General features: G+C 42.6%; 3 protein-coding genes across 3 annotated transcripts in view; 2 read left to right on the top strand and 1 right to left on the bottom strand.

The window, feature by feature from the left end:
- LOC128735465 (uncharacterized) overlaps positions 1-4,601 on the top strand; it is a 111,078-nt gene extending 106,477 nt beyond the window's left edge. Inside the window, exons 6-7 of the mRNA XM_053829948.1 lie at positions 4,384-4,501; positions 4,562-4,601. Of these exons, the coding sequence (XP_053685923.1) occupies positions 4,384-4,501; positions 4,562-4,601 (158 nt within the window). The remainder of the gene's footprint in view (positions 1-4,383; positions 4,502-4,561) is intronic.
- Positions 4,602-4,884: 283 nt separating this feature from the next.
- On the bottom strand, positions 4,885-7,183 carry LOC128737299 (tRNA pseudouridine(38/39) synthase). Its single transcript, XM_053831910.1, has 6 exons — positions 7,013-7,183; positions 6,535-6,668; positions 6,383-6,474; positions 5,457-6,315; positions 5,244-5,395; positions 4,885-5,175 (listed from the first exon to the last, which is right to left on the bottom strand). Exons 1-6 carry the CDS (start codon positions 7,085-7,087, stop codon positions 5,075-5,077), a joined length of 1,413 nt encoding a protein of 470 aa, XP_053687885.1. The 5' UTR covers positions 7,088-7,183; the 3' UTR covers positions 4,885-5,074.
- A 5,298-nt stretch (positions 7,184-12,481) lies between these two features.
- LOC128736014 (inactive rhomboid protein 1-like) lies at positions 12,482-23,465 on the top strand. The gene is made up of 6 exons (XM_053830499.1): positions 12,482-14,878; positions 14,944-15,171; positions 15,233-15,571; positions 15,633-15,887; positions 15,947-16,204; positions 22,971-23,465. Exons 1-6 carry the CDS (start codon positions 12,482-12,484, stop codon positions 23,463-23,465), a joined length of 3,972 nt encoding a protein of 1,323 aa, XP_053686474.1.
- The last annotated feature ends 305 nt before the right edge of the window (positions 23,466-23,770 follow it).

Raw genomic sequence — 23,770 nt, 5'->3', positions numbered from 1 at the left:
TCTTATTGAGACTCAGCAACTTTTGAGTAACCCCCATACTCGACGTTATATATTTTGAGCGTTCAGCCATCCTACTGGCCATAACTAATCGGCTCTCCTTTGTTTCCGCCCACCCTCCAGCACACAGTCAGAGATCAGGCAGAGCGAATCTCGACCCGTAAGTAGAGAGTTGGAGCCACATCTTCGTTTGTCGACTCACAACGAGTCGACGTGTTGAGGATAGACGAGGATCAGGACTGAACTTCTGCTGACGCATCATTCAAGTCCTGCTCCTCCCCTATTCTCCTCTCTACCTCATTCGTTTCTTTGTTTTTCGGCAGAGAAAATATGCACGGTAAGAAATCGTCCACTGCATCAGTCTTGATGCAGCAAGGGCAAATTACTGTGAAGAGCGCCCTGGTACTCCACAGGCTCCGTTGCGGCGAGAGAATTTATAGAACCCCCTCCACCATTCATCCCTCGGCACGGGTCGCGTCACACCTTGGATTAGGGGTTTATCCATTCAAGTTTTTACATAATAGCCATGGATAACAGCTATTACAACCATCTCCTTTAGGGGCTTTGGACCCTCTGCTTTGGTTCTTGGGAGTCAAGAAGAACCGTCCTGCAGGCGGAGAGTTTACACTTCAGCCTTCGCATGAGTACCCCCTTCTCTGTTCGCATTCGACCCTAGTTTCCACCGGTTGTCGGATTTCCACTAAGGAACGTATCCCGTAGGGTACCACGAGGAGGTAGAGATAGGAGTTGCTAGATAAGAGACTGTGGAACCTCATGGTGGTTCGGGAGCGCATTATTCAACCATTTACCATCCACCCAAGATTCTTGAATGAAGGCAGCTGTTAGCTGCTGGGTTACGAACCTCCGACCAAGAACAATGGAAGCGCCCTTAGCGTGACGAAGGTTCGCTTGCACGCAGGGAAGGATGCCTGCTTTGTTTGAGATTTGCCGTCCTTAGCAGCGTCGTTAGACTCAGAGACTGAAGCAGATCCTTCTTGAAGGGAAGGGAAAGTGTGAACCTTCTCAACCGTCGCCGACGGGCCAGAAGTAGACTTCCCTCGGGAAGTTGCTCCACACGTGCCTTCGTTGCTCCTGACGCCGAATCTCCTAATCAGCAGCTGGTCGCATCTCGGCGAACCTGTCGCATACGACTCTTGCCGAACCTTTAGTTAAGCATGAAGTGGTCGTCGTCAGCGATCTAGGACCGGGGTGTCTCGTGCTGTTTCAAGCAGTCGTCTCCACTCAACTCGATCTTGGGCTATTCGTAACCAATTTCTCAGTCGTCTCAGAAGTCACAAATCGCTTTTGACCTGGTCGAGCCATCCTGCACGTTGTGTTTCGCTTTTCCTGGTGCTGATGGGGTTGTTGGAGAGAACTGTTTTCGTTCATACTAGCACCGTTGTTACAACGTTGTTGTGGTAACCGAAATATGACTAATTTCAGTCGTAATTCGGTTGCTTCAACTAAAGTGTGCTACTTAGGGTTGCACTGTCGTCCGCCATCCTTACGACGTGTCCGGCTCACCGTAGCCTACCGACTTTCGCTAGTGGTACGATGGGAATCTCTCCAAGTTCGTGATTCATATACACTTTCGACACTCTCCACTTTCAGTTTCAGTTCCATCAAATATCGTCCGCAATGCCTTCCGCTGGATCACGGCAAGGGCGCGTATGTCTTCCGTGAGCAGCGTTAGAGTTTCAAGTCCATAAAAAACTACCGGTCTAATAAGGGGTTTGTATATTGTTAATTTCGAATGGCGTCGTATGCTTCTTGATCGCATTGAATGCGCCGCTGGATCTCCTTGCTATTGTTGTCCGCGGTCACCAGAGATCCTAAGTACACGAACTCATCTATCACTGCTAGTTCGTCACCGTTAACGGGTACCGTCCGTGGGAGACACGCCTTTGTTTCCTTTGAGCCTCTTTCTTTCACGTATTTGGTCTTCGATGCATTTACCCTGTTTTCAGTCTGACGTAAATTGGCTATGCCGTCGCAAAGTTCCTGGTTCATAATCTAGGAGTTGGCTACCGTTGGTAGAAATCGTGCCTCTCGTTTCGATGCGCTCCAAATCGGATCACCCCCTCAGGAGCGATGTTGAACAGCATGCAGGATTAGCCGTTACCTTGTCTCAACCTTCGTCGCGTCTCGAAGGGATTCGAGAGTGCTCCCGAGATACGCACGAAACACATCGCTCAAACCAATCAGTCGCGTCAGTTTATCCGGAAAACCGTGTCAATGCATTATGTGCCATAGTTGGTTTCGATCGACTGTATCGTATGATACTTTGGAATCAATAAAAACGAGATACGTGGGCACGTTGTACTACCGACATTTCTGCAAGACGTCAACATGAAGTCCTGCTTGACAATTTGTTTGGCAGACAGAGAGTCTATCTCCAACGCCAGTACGACTGTGTTCCCTGTCACGGTGCGACAAAGTCACGATACGCTCGGGTAGAAAAGCCGTCCCTGAGCCCGTTCTGATTTTGGAGTACACGAAGGATCCTCTCTCCTGAAAGACCTCGGAGGGTCCTTTATGGTGTATGTTCGTACCAGCACTTCGTCCCAGGGTTTGAATGTTGGTTCCATAGTCTCCGGCCATTTTACTGTCTCCTCGTCAGCACAAACAAGGACAAGGCAGCTGTTCTTGAGTTAGCAGCACTCTTGATATTGGCATTTGATGCGATTGTTGTGCTGGAAGCATCCCCCATCTAACAATTATAATAAACTAGAAAACAATATAGGTAATGCACTAGAACTTGTTATCATTCGCGTAAACTTATGCAAGGATTCACCAAATTCAAAATATTGTGCAACGCGGCAAGAGGTTCATTGCGGTCAAATTCAGTGGGGTGGAAACGGTTGCTCAGCAGGGTGGATGGGATTACCTACGAATGGCCGAAACACAAATGACCGAAATATCAAATGGCATAATATATCTAATGGTCGAATCACGAATGGCCGAATCACAAAAGGCCGAAACACGAATGGCCGAACTTCATATTTGGCCGAAAATTTTCACGGCCTTCAACCTGCACAAACGTTGGGTGCATGGTGTCCTTACTCGCTGCCGCGCGTTCGAACTTAACTAAGGAATAATCCCCACCAGTCAGTAAACCTAGGAAAATGTATGCACCTAAGCCGGCGCTTCCGACGGCGGGTCACCGGCGTACACTCGCGGCCTGCGTCCGTCTCGCCCTGTATCATCTAGGAAACATTTGCTACTGACACGGTGAATAGGTATCGCATTTGCGCTTAGGGGAAGAAAGAGCTTTCAATTATCTTTACACTATAGTGCATAATTGTGTTGCTAATTTTGTTCTTTGTTTGATTAAAGTAATTAGTTAACTGCTTGCCAATTCATGTTTTTAATTGAATAGTTATTTAGGCATTCCGAAAAAAATCGGCCTTTCGTGATTCGGCCTTCTGTGACTGTTGTTGAAATTCGGCCATTTGGATTTTGGCCATTCGTGATTCGGCCACTCACAAAATCCTTTGTACTGCGCGGAAATTCACTAACGAAAGTAATTCCGGCGAATCAACCTCATCATGTAACAGTTTTACCACGAACAGAGCTAAAATGCTGAATCCTCTTCACTCCCTTAGCGTCAATTTTGTAGCTGAAAACTTTAGGCGATGCGATTCGTTGGAACGTCATAACCTCATATTAAGAGACGCTAGTAGTCAAATTATTCACTTTGCACTAGTTCAAAAATGTATCCAAAAGAAGTTGAAGACGATGACAATCCTCGATGCAACGTATCGTCAAATAGACTTTGAATTCGTCAGCATATATAAGTCTACAACCTCTTTCAAGGGCAGAGGTAGCGTAGTTGAAGAATTAAATAAACAAAAGTGATCCCAAGTTACTACCTTGCGGTACATCAGATTTATTTGTGAAAAGGGACGATACCTTCGAGGCAAGTTTTAAGGAGGTTCGCCGTCACAAAACAGCCAGCTATTAAAGCGGCGCTCACCGTTGTTTAAAATAATTTGGAGATGGTAGATTAACTGGTAATACCATGGTAGCTTCTGAGTTTCTGACACTTCAGCGATCTCAGCTCTTGGAACATGAACGAATGTTTCCAAATTCTTTACGAAATTTTCTTTACGCGACAGATTTGTTAAATTGATAACGTCAATGACATGCCTATCGCTTTCCATCAAACCATTCCCCTTCCTTATCCTCTCCAACTGACAATGCGGATCGCTAAACAGCTTACGTTAGGAGCTTAATACTCATCCTATTTAAGAGGCTTTGGACGCTCTGCTCCGCTGTCCAACAGTTTTAAATTGTATAAAACATGCCATTACAGGGTTCCTTGATTGTATGCAAAGCTATTCGAAGGATTCTAAGATTTCCAAATAACTGAATTTTAAATTTCAGGTGATGAAATAGTTTCCATCAACGATGTGCCGGTGCTTGGAATGAGTCACTCGGAGACCATAGGATTATTTAAAAACATCAAGGAGGGACCGGTTATGTTGAAGCTGGCCAGACGAAAGTAATTAATCCTCATCAAGTATTGAACATAATATCTAATGAAAATACTTACTGTTCTCAGGTACCAACGCGCCAAGTCAGTGGATATCCTCCCGAACTAAGCCCAATGCAGCATCCGGAGGATTCTTTCAATCCCTAGCTGAATACCAATATGTCTTCCTGCGGCGCTACTTTGAATATAATCCTAAACACAACTTTCGATTTCACTCGCTTTATGATGCTTAGTCGTACGGCTCTTGCACTTAATTCTAGTCACTTTCGTGTACTTAATTTAGCGATTGGAAATAGGTTTCATCTCGATGCAATAGCAATAAGTATTTTTAGTAAGCTATTTTTTGTCGTAGGATTGTGATGGATAAATTTATTAACAGAAACAAGACAGATATCAAACAACTTGAGTATATCGTAGAAAAAGTGCACATTTACAACAAAATCAGTTATACAAAGATTATACAGCAATTGTGTACAAAACTTTACTAAACTAATTGAAAGCGTAAATAAACAGATTTCATTATCGAGTTCACAAATTGTCAGTCCCTTATGTCTTTAGTTGTGTTTTCATTCAATACCACTTCTAACTAAGCGGATCAACCTCCGGCGAATTGATGTCTTCCTTCTGGTTCACCTGAATGCGGCGTTTTTTAGAATAGTGTTCAATTCGATTCTCGAGACTCTCTAAAAGCAAAACAAAATATACAATTCCACCAATTCGTTCCGTTCTTATTGGCGTTTGCGTCACTTACCGCATTTTTTACGTTCCATCAGGGGAATGTAGTCCTTACGTTGCACACCCTGAAGCAGACTAGCAGTTTGAAAGTTGGGCACTGGCATTGTTTCAAAATGTTTACTATATATTAACTGTAAGGATTTGAGCATTTCTCGACACATAGTTGATCTGAGAGACACATAAAATTAATATTCACATGATGGCTAAAACTAACGAGTGATTAACATACTTAACGCTACTGGAAGCCCACAACGCTTGAAGCTCTACAATCGTCCGCGAGAGGCTTTCCTCTTCATACACCCATGGCCGCAAGTCAGATTCCCCATCCAAGTTGTCATCTTCTTCGACGATTGGTGCGTTTTTATCAAAAACTTCTGGATCAAAGGTGCCTTTTCTGCGGAACTCACATTCGTACAAGTTAAGAGGCAAATCACTGGCCAGACTGTACTGTGGTTTCCGGGGATTGCTTTCGACATCAAGCAACTCTTTAACAACGTTCGGTTTTTCCTTTCCCTGTCCAACTAGGATCAGAATAGCCATAATACATCGAACCTGATGCCAAAGGAAAGCCTTGCCACGCAACTCAAAGAACAGCATATCGTAGTTTCCTTGTTCCCCATCTCGTCGCGACTCCTTGATAGAAGCATCATAAACTTTCCTCATATATGTAACCACACCATTTCCAACGTCCATTTTGCACAGATTGCGGAAATCGTGCAATCCCACTAGAAAGTGGCTTGCCTGTTGCATTGCTGGCACATCCAATTCCCCGCGAGGGAAAAAATACCGGTATGTTCGTGAGTTGCAATCGAAACGAGCACTATACACCGGGTTGACCATGGGCATCCACGCGATACAACGAATGTCCTGCGGCAGCACCCGGTTCAACAACTGGCAATAATTGAGCTCGGCAGTGATCGATTCCGGTTCCAGTTGCTTTTCCGGAGCAAACTTGGACCGCACGTCTAAGCTGACGACCTGATGAAACGCACTGACACCCTTGTCGGTACGACCACATCGATGGTAGTTGGAAGTTTCACGATTCTCGATCAAACACACGCGGGTTAGCGCATTGAACAGGTGATACTCTGCGAAAAGGATTTAATATCAAAACTATACAAGCGTATACTATAGAGAATCTACACTAATACTTACCAATAGTATTCGCCGAGTCCTCTTGTGAAGCGTAGCCCTGATAGTCCCAACCGAGATAGTAGAAACGCAGTAAAATGTGCCGTTTGTGGCACCTGAAATTGTAAAAATAGCAAAATGATGGGAACGAATTTTAACCAACAAGATTTACTTACTTGGAAAAATCGAATTTTCGTTGTTTCTCCTGGTCCTTGCGGTCTTCAACTGCCTTTGATCCAGTTGCTTTCTGTATGATGTTCTTAAGTTGAAAGTTTTGGGATTCTAGCTGAATGACTCGATCTATCAGTTGCTGCGAGTGAACAGAGAAACATCATCTGTAGTATCTGTATATCATTAGATTTATCTTTTAAGTACCTAGATGAGAAATTACGGACCGTTTCCATGGTTAATTGTGGCCGTTAAGCTAAATCAATTTTTAGTTTATGAAGTCACAGTAATTTAAGCTCCGATTTCTAGTTTATCTTTATACCTAGCTATTGAAATCTGCATTTATTCTAACTTAAATTACTTCACAAACTTAAAAGAAAAAGTATTGCTGTTCAAGTTATAATTATTATAGAAACCGGCCTTGGGATCGTGTAATTCTTTGAAATCTAGGCTCACACATTTTTGTATTTTCCAGCTAAAACTTACCTCTTTAGAAATTCCTTCTAATTCCTCTCGAGAATGTCGCTTAGTTTTCTTTACCACATTTACACAATAATCCATTTTGAAAGGAATTTAGCTGTCTGCTAAATAAATGAACATATCTTAGAAATCAATTAACCTGCACCGTAAAATCCGTAAAATCTCAGCGAAACCGAAACCGAACATACAAGAACCAACTTTACAAATCAACCAAAGTCAACAAACCTGACAAATGGCTGCATGCTGCTACATAAGCCCATTAGCAAAGTACGTAACGAGCCAAAGGCTCCCGGATAGAAATTTTGAATTTGAGTAAAAACTGCCGGCATGTCGCTAGCTGCTGCGATAGTGAGGAAAATGAAAACAAATGTCAGAAGCGGTACATTTAACAAAAAAATTTCAGTAAATTTCATTTTTAACTAGTTTTCGATGGAAAACTTCACTAAATATTCATCAGGTTGTGTAAGAAATTTGCTGTTTTGCAAGGTATTTTAAAAACACTTTCAAAATAGTGAATTTAAAGAGCATAAATTTGAAGAATACTGTAAAAGTTGGTGTGGCGACTTAACTAATCAAACACAGCAGCGATCCTAAATCGGTTTTTGCATATTATTGGAATGTTTTTCTACTTTGCAAAATCCTCATGCTTATTTTGTATCGGTTCAAGTTAAAGTTCTAGAGATTCGAACATCTTTCAGTCTTAGCGAACCATATTGCTCCGGCACTGCATGAAACTATGAATATTCTCTTTGGTTATCCTGTATCTTGCTTGCAATTAACTGGTTTTTGATAATTTAACAAAAATCAGAAAGGTTGTATTCCAGACATAACCGCATAGCTGGCGTAGAACTACGTTAGGCGGGTTTTTGCGAAGAAACCTTGATTTGTCTCTCACACCATATTGACATATATGTGGCGTAAAATAGCGTTAAGCAAATAATAGAACTAAATAATTGTATCGTATTTTTAGTATGTATTTTGTGTAATTTGTGATGCCAAAAACAAATATTTTTACCAGTGCCAGAATCGGAGTACAGCCTGAATCCGTTAATTGGGTCACGACTGCACTTCAGTTGATTCGCTAATTGGGCCGACTGACAATTGTTTGAAGTTTTTAAACTCAAAAGTTCAATAGAATTTTGACGTTCAAGTTGGAGCATGGCCCAACTAACGAACACCCAATTAACGAACGGTATCACCCTCACGCACCCAGCTATTAATAAAATTCTCTCGTTAATAGATCATTTTGCGATGACGTCATTTTGCCGTCAAATGACACCACTTGGTGGTTTGTTTACATGTTTTTTGTCATATCCTGCGGTTTCGATTTGAATTTCGTGAAGGATTACTGCAACAGGTGCTATAAAATGCATGTAAGGTGCTTTCTCTTAAATAAAAACTATAATTTTTTATCATTATCTGCCGGACAAAGATAGAAAACTTAATTCAAACTTTAACACCATGTAAACAAACCACCAAGTGCTGTCAAAAAAGTGTGGTTAGGAGCTCCCGTGTAATGATCTAGATCAAACACTATTTACATATACCGTGGACCCCCGTTCGTTTGACCGTTTTTAATCTGAACACTTTTTAATTTGCACCCCGTTGGTTTGCACGACGTGCAAATTAAAAATGGTTCAAATGTCATTCTCAACATGACATCATTTGCTTATGCAGACACTGCGCATAAACGCGATTTGTTTGTACTGATCTAGCGTGTTTAATCTGTTTCACATTGCGTTTTCCCAACGATTATGATAGAAATCCGATCGGAGAATGAAATATTCGCTGCTTCCGACTTCCAACTGAATCAAACCATCAAAACAATAACAAAGAGTAGGGCGACCAGTTCACACATGTTCCAGCATGTTTAGGGTTGCCAGTTGTTCAAATTAAAAACTAACCCCGTTAGTTTGCATGAGGAATCGTTCAAACGAACGGGGGTCCACTGTATATGTATTTTGATATCAAAAATGGAAAAAATGGCTTGACTTTGTTATAGGGTGAGAAATCCAAATTTTTGCAAGTCGATAATTTTTCAGATCGTTTTATTCATTTTAATAATTGAAGGCTACTAAGAAAGTTAAAATTGTTTGCAAAATGTTTTGTACCATACTGCCTTATGCTGAGTTAACGGTCAAATAAACATTAGCATCACTACGGATCCCTTCTGCTTTGTCTTCTTCATCATTTTCGAAAGAAATTAATGCTTGACTATTGAATAGTAAAGAATTGCAGGCAGCTAACTGGCGCAAAGCAGCCATTGAAACATTCAAAACTATTCTCGGGTAGAAGAGTTGCAGATTTTCCTCACTTTGAGAATTGTTGCGTTACTTCGCATGCACAAATATTTCTTCAGCCGTGTTTCCTTGTGAGACAACAGTTCTGAAAAAATTCGCGACTGCGAAAGCTAAAGAGATTTTTTAATCTTGTTCGCGACTTATACGAAAACCCATTGTCAAAACTTGCGTAAAAGCAACAGCAAAAATACTTCCTTCACTTTTTTCTCACGTAAAAACCAAACAAATATTAGCAACTTTGTAGTCGCGAATGTGGATACAGTCGGACAAAAAGAAAGGATTGCTGCTTACTTTTCTGTGACGTTTCACCTTCGGGACATCAATTTGGACTAGATTCAGTGTTTAAAAATAAACTAGTTTGAAGGCAAGGGGTGGTCTTATGCTTTAACAAAATTGTTTACTTTCAGGACATCAAACAGGACTAGGTTTGTCGCAGTCCCAGGAAATCATGTTAGAACGAGAGGACTTTATCACTCTTTCTGGCATACTTCCCAAGCACAGATATCAAATTAGTATAAGTCTAAAAGTCGTAATGAATCTTCGACCTATTGGGACGAGGGGGCTTTGTTGCTTTTTTTCTAAACATAAAGTAATCGAAATCACAGTAAACAGATGGGGTATTTAACTGTCGTCCTTGCCTGTGGAGCAAGGCTATCACAAGGAAAATGTATGGGATATTTTGACCTTGAAACTGTTCGGTAGTTTTTACTAATTAGTGATTGAAAAAGAATGTTTCAAGAGGAATCACATAATTGCTACATCTCTTATGAGTCGATCGGAATCTAAACCATGAAAATCCATTCATAATTGGCAGAGCTATTAACGTTCAAAATCTTTCATTTTTTCGTGACGCTGGGTTGAATCCAAATTTTGGATTGACACCCTGCGGTAAGACGTAGTTCTACGTCAAAATAAAATACGTATATTTCAACCCGTCACCCGTCGGATGTATTACATGCCTTTTTGTGCGAGTGTCCTCTATTTTCACCACTTTGAAACCACTTGTGCTAGTGATGGGCCAAACGGATCACTATAGGGTCTATAGTCTATAGACTGATCGGATCAGAACCGGTTCATTTATACCCCTATTCTGTATTTCGAACGGGTTTATGTTTCGTTCGAAACTGACATTTCGTTCGAAAAAACAGCGGTTCGAACGAAAGATCTTCATATGAAAAAACAACTCGAACGAAATATTTGCCAAGTCGATCGAAATATTTCAACTCGTTCGAAATACAGAATATGGGTGTTAGTCAAGGATCCGGATCTTCGGAACGGTTCATCGGATCTTTAGTTACACTGAACATCTTTAGCTTTAGTTACAGTGGGGTTTTCCCTACCCTTCAGGCAAAATTTTAGAAAAAGAGTCAATGTTACTCCATAGAAAGAATTACATAACTCTGAAGAAGATTCTACGGAGATTATGGCCACGCATGCTTCACGTGCACGCGTTTCTCATACAAGCTAGTACTTTTAAACGGGTTTTCTCGGTTTTCTCTCATTTTGTTAAAATGTGTTATGGCTACGGAGACATTTCCATTCCAATTTTGAATTTATTATTAAATCGCGCGAAGAATGGAGCCATTAGGCGTTTGAATAAAACAGTTGCTTTGTTTTTCCCGTTTAAATCGTATGGGAGCATTTGCTCTAAGTCTTTTATTCATACGGCCTATTGTTTCTGATCTCGTTTTATCCTGCCTTGTCAGTAGTCTGCCTTCATGACAGCAACCTGAAATAGAGCGAAGAGAACGAAGAACTACTATATAAGACATAAAATGAAATTCTAGGTCGAACTGTCATCAGCGAAATAAAACATAATGAAGTTCACTGCAGACTGAAAGTCGCACGGGCAAGATCCGTGTCCTAAAAGAGAAGATTCACGGATCAGTCATTCTTTTTACGGATCTTTTACATGGATACAGGAGTGGATTACTCATCACTAATTTGCGCCACTCTTCCCAAGGAACATTTAGGAACAAGGGACTAGGATTATTCAATCTGATAATGGTCAAAAATAATTATATGCTCTCAGTTGCGGTAGTTTACACTACCTGTCCATCTTACTCCCACGCATTGTCCGTTTCGCCCGCAGCAAAGAAAAAGTCCACTTTTTCGGTCTATTTTTAATACTCAAAATACACATTGAAAAATTTTTTTGCTAAATTTCTAAATTTCATTAGCTGCTTTTGAAAGCAATATATTGAACTGAAGTAAATTGTGTTTAGGTTTTAGAAATCAGACGTTTCCTGTATTATATTAGATGTACTTAACCTTTTCGTCTTACCCCACAGTTCCCCTATAAGTTGTTTTTCCCACATTGGAATTGCTCTCAGTGTACGTAATTTATGAATGTTCACCGTATATAAAGATGCCTACATACAGGAGTAATCACAATCTTGGCTGCGTGCGCTATTTTCAACAAGCGAAACATAACTGTAGGCGACGGGCGAATTCAATCATGTGTCTTTTGTTTTCATGCGTATCGCGCGCACTGAATGCCATGCGCGAAAGGGCCCATGTGTTTTCCAAGCGATAACAGGAAAAACATTTGCGAAGGACATGGAAAAGGAGGAACTCCAAAAGGGGGCTTGTTTTGGTTCTCTTCGAAGGCACTCTCCGTCAAAATCCATCGCTACCAACTCGGTGGCGATGAAATTTGGCCCATTCTTCGGGTTATGTGGTGAGAATTTGTCTAGCACGCGCGGATTCCACCCAGCAGTTAGTGAGTGGGATTCCGATCATACTGCTGCTCTGCTGTTGCTGGCAGGCTGGCTCCGGAGTGAGTGCAGAAAATTGCGAGTAGAAGGACGTGGAGGAAAAAAAGGAAAGATTCGATATTTTACGTTCTTGTTCACATATCCTTTGAAATTAGGCTAATTGTGATAAATTTTAGTCTCTGTTAACTGTAGCTAAAGTTCTTGCACATCGTGCGTGGGAATGCCTGGAAAAGTAGCTTCAAAACGGGTACCACAATGTATGTAGTGAAAAATATTTTATCGTCTCAGCCCGCACTGGGGTGTGTTTATTTTAGCGAGCTCAGCCATTTTGGAAAATGATTTTCCATCGAATTCTTGAAAATGCGAACGGAAACGTAGAGGAAATTTTTAGTCAATGGTGTGATTAGATGTTAGGATAATCGAATTAATTGCCGGTGTCTAAGTAGTAAAATTGTGGAATGAGTAGAAGCCGTCGTTCTTCATTCGGGCATACCCACTATCAGCATCAGTTTACTGTTACTTCAACTATCAACTACGGCGACGGGTTGAGTGATAATGGAACCAGTGTTTCGCAAAATGATGCTCCATCCCCATCCCGGTTTAGTGAATCGTCCTATTCGAACCTCGGAACGCGTTTGACCGCTTTTGCCACACCTAATACTGAAAGCTATCGAAATGAAGAAAATTTGCGGCCTTGCTGCATGGCAGCAGCTGCTGCTGCGGCGGCAGCCACGGCAGCACCATCTTCTGCAACAACATCGTCGGGCGATCGATATTCGACTAACTCTGCTCCCACATCTATTATCGCTTATCCTGATAACAGAAATGCTCCCCATCATCGTTCGATGTCACCTAGTTCCCGAACACGTTACCCGGTCCCGGAACGGTTTCGTGATCCTCCAACTCCAAAAACTGACCAATATGGAAAATATTTGATAAACAATCCTCCCCTGATGACCAACTCGGATAGCTACAGTTATTTAACTTCCACTGTACATACACCTGTTAAGCGTTATATTCCGACGCCACCACCCCCGGAGAAGTATCACCAGCAGGAATTGGGAATAGGACCGACACTGATGGCCGGATTAATCGCATCGAAAGGAGGAATCAATATAATAAATCAAGCTGCTTCAAGAGTTTCATCTGTAAGTACTCTTCCCTACCGTTTGAAAGTGGAACCAAAGAATTCGCAAGTTCAAAGTCTAACCGAAGACTCGACAGACCACTATGCAACTCCACCTCGCGCTAAGCCCGTTAAATGCCAACAACCGCTTTGTACGTTTAACCAAACAGCTACGCTTGGGCGGCAATCGCGCCAGCTGTGCCCCACTACCCCCGACTATTCCATGCTACGTACACCCACTCCTGTTAGTATAATGAGCGAACCGCTGGCACCGAATTTGACCGACGAGGAAAACTGCTTCCACTGTAGTACCCTACGGCGAGCCACCGGAGTGCACCAGACCACCCAAACCTCCGGTCCAATCAGTCCGCAACCGCTGTCCATTTCTTCAGTGTCCATGTCGGAGATGGAACGTCAATCTCCGTTAAGCCCACCGTCTATAGTGTCGCATACTTCCTATTCCCATCAGCATCCTCTGCTAACTCCGCGTGAGGACGGTCGAAACTCGTCCTCTCTGATCATTTCCCAATCGCATACACTGAACAGCTCCTGTAGCAACCCATCCATCATTATCCAGTATCAACAGCAACATATACAGCACCAGCCGATACAACAGCAGCCTCTTTATCAACAGCTCCAGCAGCTACAGCAACAGCAGGTACAACAACAGCAACAATCGCTACCGCTCCAGCAAATATCGGCCCCCAGACTTCAGGCGGACTCGACACCTTCTACGCTCCAACGCAATACACAACCCAGCCGAGCACGTCTATCGCACAAGCAACGGATCAAGGAGTATCTGCGCCGCAGCACTTCTCAGTTCTTCGGCGTTGATCAGTTGAACGAAGATTACGAGCAGCAAAAATGGGAGGATCGACAGAAGCGGCTTGCAGTTCGTCGATTCGGCCCGTTGAAAGAAGACGTCGTTGGCCCTCGGGTAAACGAGGTACACGCCGACATGCTAACCGAGCACAGCGATCGGCCCGACGTACTGCCGGCTCAGAGCCAAGATGAACCAGAAACAGAACAGAACCGTCGCCAAAGGTTCAATCCATATTATCGGCATGATGGAACCGAGGGATATCATGTTGAGCGGAAACCGACAGTTTCGCAGATGATTGGCAATGGGTTCGTGTTTGTTGTACAAAGCTTGCGGAATCGAGCTTCCCGAAAGCAGAAGCAGTGGTCCAGAAGTTTTGCTCCAGCACACGTGGCTCTAAACAATGACGATAACGATATGTGTGATGGACTAACACCAATTCACGACGATGAGCTGTTTTTCGACATTCCAACGGTGAGTAATCAGCAGCAGATTGAAAATGATCTTGAGGCGGACAATTCTCGGCAAATATACGTGGTGGATGCAAATCGTGCTACAATTAGCAATGGCTGGCGGACACGGTCGGCTGAGATGCAAGTACAGCAGCAGCAGCGTCCACCGCGTCCCAGGAATGCTTTGTACCAGTACTATGGACAGCGGATCATGACGCACATTCTCGACAGTGTATTGGACAATTCGAGACGGTTGTCGCATCACAACATCAAGCTGTTGAGACCAAACTCCCTGGATGACCGCTACGACCATAGACCGTTCTTTACGTACTGGGTGAATACGACGCAGGTGCTTGTATTGCTGCTGATGATGTTATGTTATGGAATTGGCCCGATAGGAATCGGTTACGAGCAGAAGAGTGCACAGGTTTTGGTTACGAGCTTAAGTTTGCAAACGGTGAGTTGGCTTAAAAATTTCGAAAGGAAAATTTTCTAACTAATTTTAACTAACAATTTCGCCAGGTGCAACATTATGAGCAACGAAACGTTTGGATCGGACCTCGAGGCGAAGATTTAGTCCACGTGGGAGCAAAGTATGCAGCATGCATGCGCAGGGACACCAAGGTGATGGAATTGATTTCGAAAACTCGAAAGCAAGAACGAGAAACTGCATGTTGTATACGAAATGACGATTCCGGATGTGTTCAAAGTTCGCAAGCTGACTGTTCTGTTCGCGGACTGTGGCCGACGGTAAGATTGCATATTTTTCCAATTACAATAACCATTATTTAATGGTTTTATTTTCTTGTAGACCATTTCGACGTGGAAGAAGTGGTCCCCTGGAGATTCGGGCCCCGGTGGTCGAATATCCGGTAGTGTTTGCGGCCTAGATCCAAAATATTGCGAAGCTCCGGCTTCGATAGCACCACACGAATGGCCAGACGACATAACCAAATGGCCTATCTGTAGGAAAAATAATCAAGTTTCGCAAAAATTTCGCTTCAAAGATCACACGGCAGAGCATATGGTCTGCGAGGTGATCGGTCATCCATGCTGCGTCGGTATATCCGGAGAGTGTCGCATCACCACCAGGGAGTACTGTGATTTTGTGCGAGGATATTTTCACGAAGAAGCCTCGTTGTGTTCACAGGTATTTGAAAGATAACAAATTGCGCTCTTCAACCTAATTCAATACTTTATTAAAATTAAAGGTTTCTTGTTTAAATGACGTGTGCGGCATGTATCCGTTCATCGCCACCGACATTCCGGATCAGTTCTACAGACTGTTCACGTCACTGTACCTTCACGCCGGTATAATGCACGTTGTGCTAACCTTTGCCTTCCAGCATATCCTCCTATCGGATCTGGAGCGTTTGCTGGGCTCACTTCGGACGGCGATCTTGTACATTGGTTCCGGTATAGCCGGCAACCTTAGTAGTGCAATTTTCACACCGTATAGACCGGAGGTATGACTAATTCCAGTACTGAAAATCTTTTTATCTAGGTAACACCTATATTCCATCAGGTCGGTCCACTGCCATCGCTTGCGGGAACGCTTTCCTCGCTGCTAACGCTGTTAATTCTTTGCCACTGGCGCGGCCTAAAGCGTCCTCATCTGGCACTGCTAAAGCTAATCGTTATCGGTGTTTTGGTCTTCGGGATGGGCACGCTTCCGTGGCAGCAAAATTTTACCGGATTGGTGGCGGGCTTGCTGTTCGGAATGACCTTCACCCTTGCCCTCACGCCGTACGTACACGTGAGAAGATACAGCAGAAAGAGAAAGGTGAGTGCACATTTTTAACCCGAATCAACCCGATGGCATGATTTGACATATTCTATGCCTCTCGTCATTAACCCCTTTTAAGATCTACATCATTTATAACCACCGCAAAACTTACTAAAATAGTCATAACTTTCATATTTTCCAATATTTTCACACCAAATTTGAGAATTCCTCCGATTTTTTTTATGTTTTCATAATTTCTGCAGATCTTACTCATTGGGTCCCGGAATTCTTCCGGTGTTCAGCGGGGGACGCTTGTTCTTCTTCTACCAGCCGAGAGCCGGGATCTTGCTATATCAAGAATTCCTCTCCACTGTACTCGGTCTGGGGCTACTCGTCGCCAATTCGTTGCGCGTCTCGACACACGCAAGTCGGCTTCAACCTAGTCGAGCCATCTAGCACGTTGGGCGCCTCCTATTCCTGATGCCGGTGGGATTCTGAAGAGAACGGATTACACTGCACAGTCGTGCGACAACAATCAAACAATAAAAAACGTCGTCAGCTTTGTGTCAGCTTCTTGATCGAAGCGTCTTGCGGAGGGAAAAGTAGGCTTGATTTCTAGAGCGTAGAATGCTTCGCTAAATCTTCTTACTTGTATTGTTGTCGGCCGTGACCAGAGATCCCAAATAAATGAACTCATCAACCACTTCCAATACATCGCCGTCAATAGTCCTGTCTATGGGAGGCTAACACTGCTTGCTCTGGAGCCTCTTCCTATCATATATTTGGTTTTTGATGGATTGATGTGTAACCCAATCCACCGGACCTCCGTTTTTACTGTGGCCCAGATTCCCTCCGCCATCCCAAGGTTTCTAGTGATGATGTCGAGGTCGTCTGCGAAGGCTTGAAGTTGGCTGCTTTTGATGAAGATCGATCGTCTCGTTTCGATGCTCGCTCGCTGGATCACACCTTCAATAGCGATATTGACTAACATACTTATATTGTTATATCATAAATATCTTAAGTAGATAAATCGTCTCGCTCAAACCGTTGTAGGGGTATGAGGTGGGACCATCATCATCATCTACTGGTCAGTCTGCGCGATTCGAAAGGACTCGAGAGTGTCCCCGAAACCGCACGTAGAACATCACTCGCTCCAGGGTAACTTTGATCAGCCGCGTCAGTTGGTCCGGAAAACCGTACTCGCGCATTATCTGCCATAGCTGTTCGCGTTCAAATGTATCGTATGCTCCGCTGAAATCCACGAAAGTATGATGCGTGGGAACGTTGTACTCCAGAAATTCTTGGAGGATTTATAAGAGAGTAAAAATTTGATCCATAGTAGCATGGGCCCCCACAAAGCTCGCCTGATACTGCCCTGTGAATTTTCTTGCTATTGAGGATAGATGACGTAACAAAATCTGGGGGAGCACCTTATAGACGACGTTGATCAGCGTAATACCGCGGTAATTACAGCAATCTACATTTCTTCTGCATTCCTGAAGAGACACATATCCTGTTTGTTGACGCAATTGCTTTTTCTATTCCGAATGTCCATCTCTAGCGGCGTATTCCCATCGTGTTGGAAATTTGCGCAAATGTTTCCTGTGCATAAAAAAGGTATCAAACGAGATGTGAACAACTATAGAGGAATCACATCGCTCAGTGCAGTTTCAAAACTATTTGAGCTGGTAATTATGGAACCCCTACTGTCTCACTGCAAGCAATATCTAAGTACCGAGCAACATGGCTTCATTTCCCAGCGCTCTACCACCACGAACGTGCTGTGTCTGACATCATACATAACAGGAAGTATGGAGCACCGTGCTCAAACAGACGTCTTATACACAGACTTGTCGGCCGCTTTTGATAAGATAAACCATGACATCGTAATTACAGAACTGCATAGACTGGGCGTTAGAGATAACCTTTTGCGCTGGTTTCACTCATATGTGACCAATGTGGTTGCCATTGGAGATTGTAGGTCCGATAGCTATCTAGCCTCTACAGGTATTCCTCAGGGAAGCCATCTAGGACCTTTGATCTTTCTACTGTACTTCAACAATGCCCTCGACTCTCGTATGCGGATGACCTGAACATGTTTTCCCAGATCCGTTCGACAGACGATTGTCACTTTCTCCACAATCGGTTGGAGGCCTTTGCCACTTGGAGCGATGTGAACCGCATGTTGGTGGAACCGGAGAAGTGTTCCATAATCACTTTCTCCAGAAAAAAAGACCCGGTCCTGTTTTGTTATGAGCTCAATGGCACACCGATCGAACGTGTTTCGCATATTAAAGACCTGGGAGTTATCTTGGATCCGTAGTTAAAGTACAAGGAGCATATCTCGTACATTGTCGCTAAAGCTTCGAGGTCATTAGACTTCATTTTTAGGATCGCGAAAAATTTCTCTGACATATATTGCCTTAAGTCACTGTATTGTTTGCTGGTGCGGTCCATCCTGGAATACTATTCGCCCGTTTGGAATCCTAACTATAACAACAGTACAGAGAGAATTGAATCAGTTCAGCGCCGATTTCTTCGATTCGTTTTGCGAAGGTTGCCATGGAGAGACCCGTTCCGTCTATCTAGTTATGTAAGCCGCTATCAACTGATTGACTTAGAACCTCTCTGTGTTCGTAGAGCTGCCTCTAGAGCTTTGTTTATTGCGGATTGTCTACAGGGTAGAGTAGACAGCCTTGCGCTTATGGAGCAGATTAACGTAAATGTGCATCGTTACACTACTGTCCAAGCGGCATCGGTTCCACTGGTCCGCATGTACGTTGTGACGTATTTACCTTCAACCCAACCTTTTCTGCTTGATGCTTTAGCCTAGTGACTGTTCGACAACCACTGTTGAAGCTCGTGTCTTACGTGTTGATATTTGCTCGTTTCATAACACTTTGACGAAGTCTGTGCGATTCAAATGAACTCGACCTCGACTCGACTGTGATACCATCCATCGTAGATTGAATAATTTTGATCAGCTTCCAGGAGAAACCTTTCTCGTCCATAATTCTGCATAACACTTTTCGGTCGATGGTATCATATCGGCCTGTTTGGAGGATATAATATATGATGCGTTGTTGATCATCCATCAATGAAGCTGGCTTGATAAATTTCCACAAATTTGCTCGCAATTGGTAATAGTCTACGGAAAATGATTTGGGATAGACTTTGTGAGCGGCACTGAAAACGACCATCGCATGATAGTTTTCATAGACCAACTTGTCGCCCTTCTTGCAAATCGTTTAGATTACCCGATATTTCCATTCCTCCGGTAGCTGTTCTGTATTCTAAACTCAACATAAATTCTGCCACTCTACAAAATTGCATAAAATTCTGCAATCTTTTGACCTGATCTGTGCGCTATTTTTGAAAACTGTAATCAACAACATCGTATTTTGCCTCCAGTTGCCAAAGAGACCTAACTAAAAATTCAGTTCTGCGACGTATGGTTCACTAATTTTTATTTGCCGAGCTGGTGATGTGGCTAAATTGAAAATTTTTGTTAAAAGATCCGTAAGCTCTAACTGTATCAGCAACTGTGGCTCGAGCAGCATCCCTAACAGATTAGGGATAGTCCCCCAATAGCGGGCACTTCTGACTTTCATAGCTAAAATTGTGCGTCTTAGTAGCTAATCTGATAAAATCAACAAAAAAGACAAAATACCCAACAAACATTTTTGTTGAATAGTAGCTTGTTAAGCGCTTGTTACTGGGGAATTAGCAGTACAATAGTTGAACAAACTACTCTTTCACCAAAATGTTTGTTGGGAATTAGCGTGTGTGATTTTCAGAATCATTCATGAAAACAGAGATTTGTTTGTTTTTATTGTTATTTTTATTTTACCGCCGATCAAATCATTATACTGCGTCTAATCAGCATTATAGCGTTATTCGGTCGAATACAATTTCGTTTTCCATATATAAAATATGTTTCATTAAATATTTTCCAAGCTCCATAGTTCATTTTGCCACAAAGATATTTAATTCGTTAAAAAAATATGGATTGTACTTAGTGATTCCCGTCACCCAGTATCGGACATCGACCCCTTCCCCAATACCGGATAGCAAAATCCAAGCAAAATCCAAGCAAAATCCAAACAAAACCAAGCATTACTTGGTTTAGTCGAATTCTTGAATGAAATCAAGATTTTGCTAAAAAGATATTAGAAGAAAGAAAACATCATTTATATCGAACCGGTCATCTTAAATATAAAAAAAAACAAGGAAACCAGTTGATGGTCAATTTTTCGACGAAAACAGAAGAACTTCAATGTAGTGCATAAAAAACTTATAATTTTTATTCAAGGCAATTTTTCAAACATCTTTAGTCAACAAGAGTTTTTAATCATTTTGACATGTATTTTTCCGAAATACAAGCCCTGAACTAGTTCATTTTATGATTTCTGTTTAGGGTCCGGTATTGGGAGACACAATTTTCAAATAATGATTTTTATCGATTTCTCATTTGGCTTCTAAAATGGTTCATTAGTGATGCAAGTATGTATAACCTGTTTTATTTGGAAAATAGTCTTCTAAATTACTCTTGATTTTTTTATATGCCAAAATCCTTAGGTGTCTGGTTCTAGAGGGACTTCCCTCTATTGATATACAAAAGGTATGTGCAAAAGTCGCGTCGAACGTCTGCATTAAAAAATGGACTAATTTCGGACGACGCTGAAAAGAAAAACTAAAAAAGATAACTCAATGAAGCAAATTATTCCTAATTCTTGCGTTTACTAAGCCTCTATAGAAAAAAATGACAGCGTTATCAGTTGATTTGCGCCATCCATGGCAAAAACAGTCAAGCAACTACGCTCAATGCTTTGTCCGTACGGCCAGCGCCACCCCAGAGCAACGAAGTTGTACATCGCGAGGCACATTTAATGTACTATCAATCTTCTATATACATAAAAATGAGCGTGAGTATGTTTGTATGTTCCACCGTAACTCCGGAACGCCTTGATAGTTTTCCACCAAACTTGTCACACATGTTCCTTGATATTAGAGGAATCAGCACTGTGAGATTGACAAAAGGGAGTGAGGGTATAACTCCGAAATGCCTGGACGGTTCTTCATCAAACTTGGCAAACATGTTCGTGGACATAAGGGAATCAAAATTGAAGGGGTAGACAAAAGAGGGGGGGGGGGGCTAACTCCGAAACGCCTGGATGGTTCTTCATCAAACTTGGCACACATGTTCCTTGACATAAGGGAATCAGCACTTGGAGGTTACCAAAAGCGGAGAGCCCCAACTAAGGGCTTTGTAAAAGGGGATGCGTTTCTCTTGCATTTAAACCGATTGCAGTTATGCAAGTGACTATGAGAAAAGAGGGGGTTCCACCGAAGAGGAATATATGGTAAAAAAAAGACCTTTGTTTAGTTTTCATTATAGGGATTTACGGATTACCTACGAATGGCCGAAACACAAATGGCCAAAATAACAAATGGCATAATATATCTAATGGCCGAATCACAAAAGCCGAAATTATTCACGGCCTTTAACCTGCGCAAACGTTGGGTGCATGCTGTTCTTATTCGCTGCCGCTCGTTCGGACTTAACTAAGGGATAACTACTAATCAGTAAACCTAGGAAAATGCATACACCTAAATAGTAGTGGTTTCTGTGGGCGGGGGGACTACCCCCCGCAGTGGCCGGCGCTTCCGACGGCGGGTCACCGGCGCATACTCGCGGCCTGCGGCTGTCTCGCCCTAAATCACCTAGGAAACATTTGCTACTGACACGGTAAATAGGTCTCGCATTTGCGCTTAGGGGAAGAAAGAGCTTTCAATCATCTATACCCTATAGTAAATAGTTGTGTTGCTTATTTTATTTTGTTTGATTAAAGTTATTAGTTAACTGCTTGCCAATTCATATTTTTTATTGAATAGTTATTTAGACATTCCGAAAAAATTCGGCCTTTCGTGATTTGGCCATTCATGATTTGGCCTTTTGTGATTCGGCCTTTCGTGATTTGGCTTTCTGTGACTGTTGTTGAAATTCGGCCATTTGGATTTCGGCCATTCGTGATTCGCCCATTTGTGTTTCGGCCATTCAGTACCAGCTCGGATTTTCATAGAGCAAACCAACGCATAATTAGTTAAGCGACAGAAGAGGGAGCCGACTGGGAAAGAACCGACAAGTAGGGAGACGAAGAACGTGAGTATGAATGCATGTTTCGCCATAGTTCCGGAACTTCTGGACTATTCTTCATAAAACGTTGTTTGTCACACACATGTATTTTGGCATAAAAGAATCAGAACAGGGGGGGTTGATTAAAGGAGGAGATGTTCTCTTACAAGGGGAAAGAAAGGTTCAAATGGGTAAAAGGGCGCGTTCCTCTTGCATTTGGAACGATAGCAGTTGTACAAGTTGCTGGATTTCTGAAAGGCGGAATAGGGTGGATATTAACAAAGGGGAGGTTCAAAAACGGCTGTTTGTCGATTTATAGGGATTACCGGGAAGAAGTCAGATTTACAAGTGACGGGGGGACAACATGAGGGGAACTGACAAAGGGAGTAGACACATTAAAATGAAAAAAAGGGTTTTGTTTTGAGAATAATCGTTACAATAACAGATGTACAAGTGAAGCAAAGGGGCTCCGAGTGAGATCGGGCAATCAGCTAGTTTCGCAACATATAATATCTTATCAAATATCATGACCACTTCCGTCAATAGATGAAACTCTGTATAATTCTGCTAATATAAACAGAAGATACAACTACTGTTCCCTCCAAAATGATTCATTCTTACATGCGCTGATGCGCGAGTAATAAGTTCTGCCAAACATACTAAAACGAGTTTTAATTTTACTTGCAGATAAATCTTATATGGACCTGTTTCGTTCTTCAATTCGTACTGTATGCCTTTATGTTCCTAGCGTTCTACCTATTTTCGACGCCATTTTCGCTCAACTTCGTAGACGGTAATCAGATCGCCAGCGTAACCGACAACGGCGGTTTGCATGATCATTTCAATCCGTACGATACGTTCAACTACTTCAACACCAAAAACTCCGATAGCACGGGATCGCCGGGATCGGGATCCGGAACCGGTGGCGGGTCGGCGGGTGGATCCGGACGTGGCGAAGGGGCTGGCCGATATGGCAACGGAGGTGGTGCTATCAGTATGTCAGGTGGAACGATCAAAAACATTAACCCGAAATACAATAATATACATAGTAGCAGCAGTATCGGAGCCGGTGCAGGGGGTGGTGGTGGCAGTACTAATCTCAACGCTAGACCCAACAGCCACACTCATAAATTGGTAGCTATATGTGAGAAAGGACAGTGCAACCCACGCCCGAACGCATGACGTCGATGTGTTTTATAGTTTATCCTCCCACTGCAGCTGGTTTACGTTCTTTCCATTCTGGGTATGACTATTGTAACGTTACACGATAATGAATATATACTGATATACTATATATATTGAAGAATAAAGGATCGCTGGAAGAGAAGCTCATGTACACGTCAGATTTGGTGGAAAAAGTGATGTGTTTTTCTGTGACTGTAGCAGGTATCACAATTTCCATGCCCAAGGGATGTGGTATTTTGTTTTTTTTTCGGTTCAGCAAAAAATCAAACAAATGTTTCCTTAACAATAAAGATTTGCGCTTT

The sequence above is a fragment of the Sabethes cyaneus genome, chromosome 2, assembly GCF_943734655.1.
Source record: "Sabethes cyaneus chromosome 2, idSabCyanKW18_F2, whole genome shotgun sequence".
Classification (NCBI taxonomy): domain Eukaryota; kingdom Metazoa; phylum Arthropoda; class Insecta; order Diptera; family Culicidae; genus Sabethes; species Sabethes cyaneus.
This window is presented reverse-complemented; position numbering and strand designations above follow the sequence as displayed.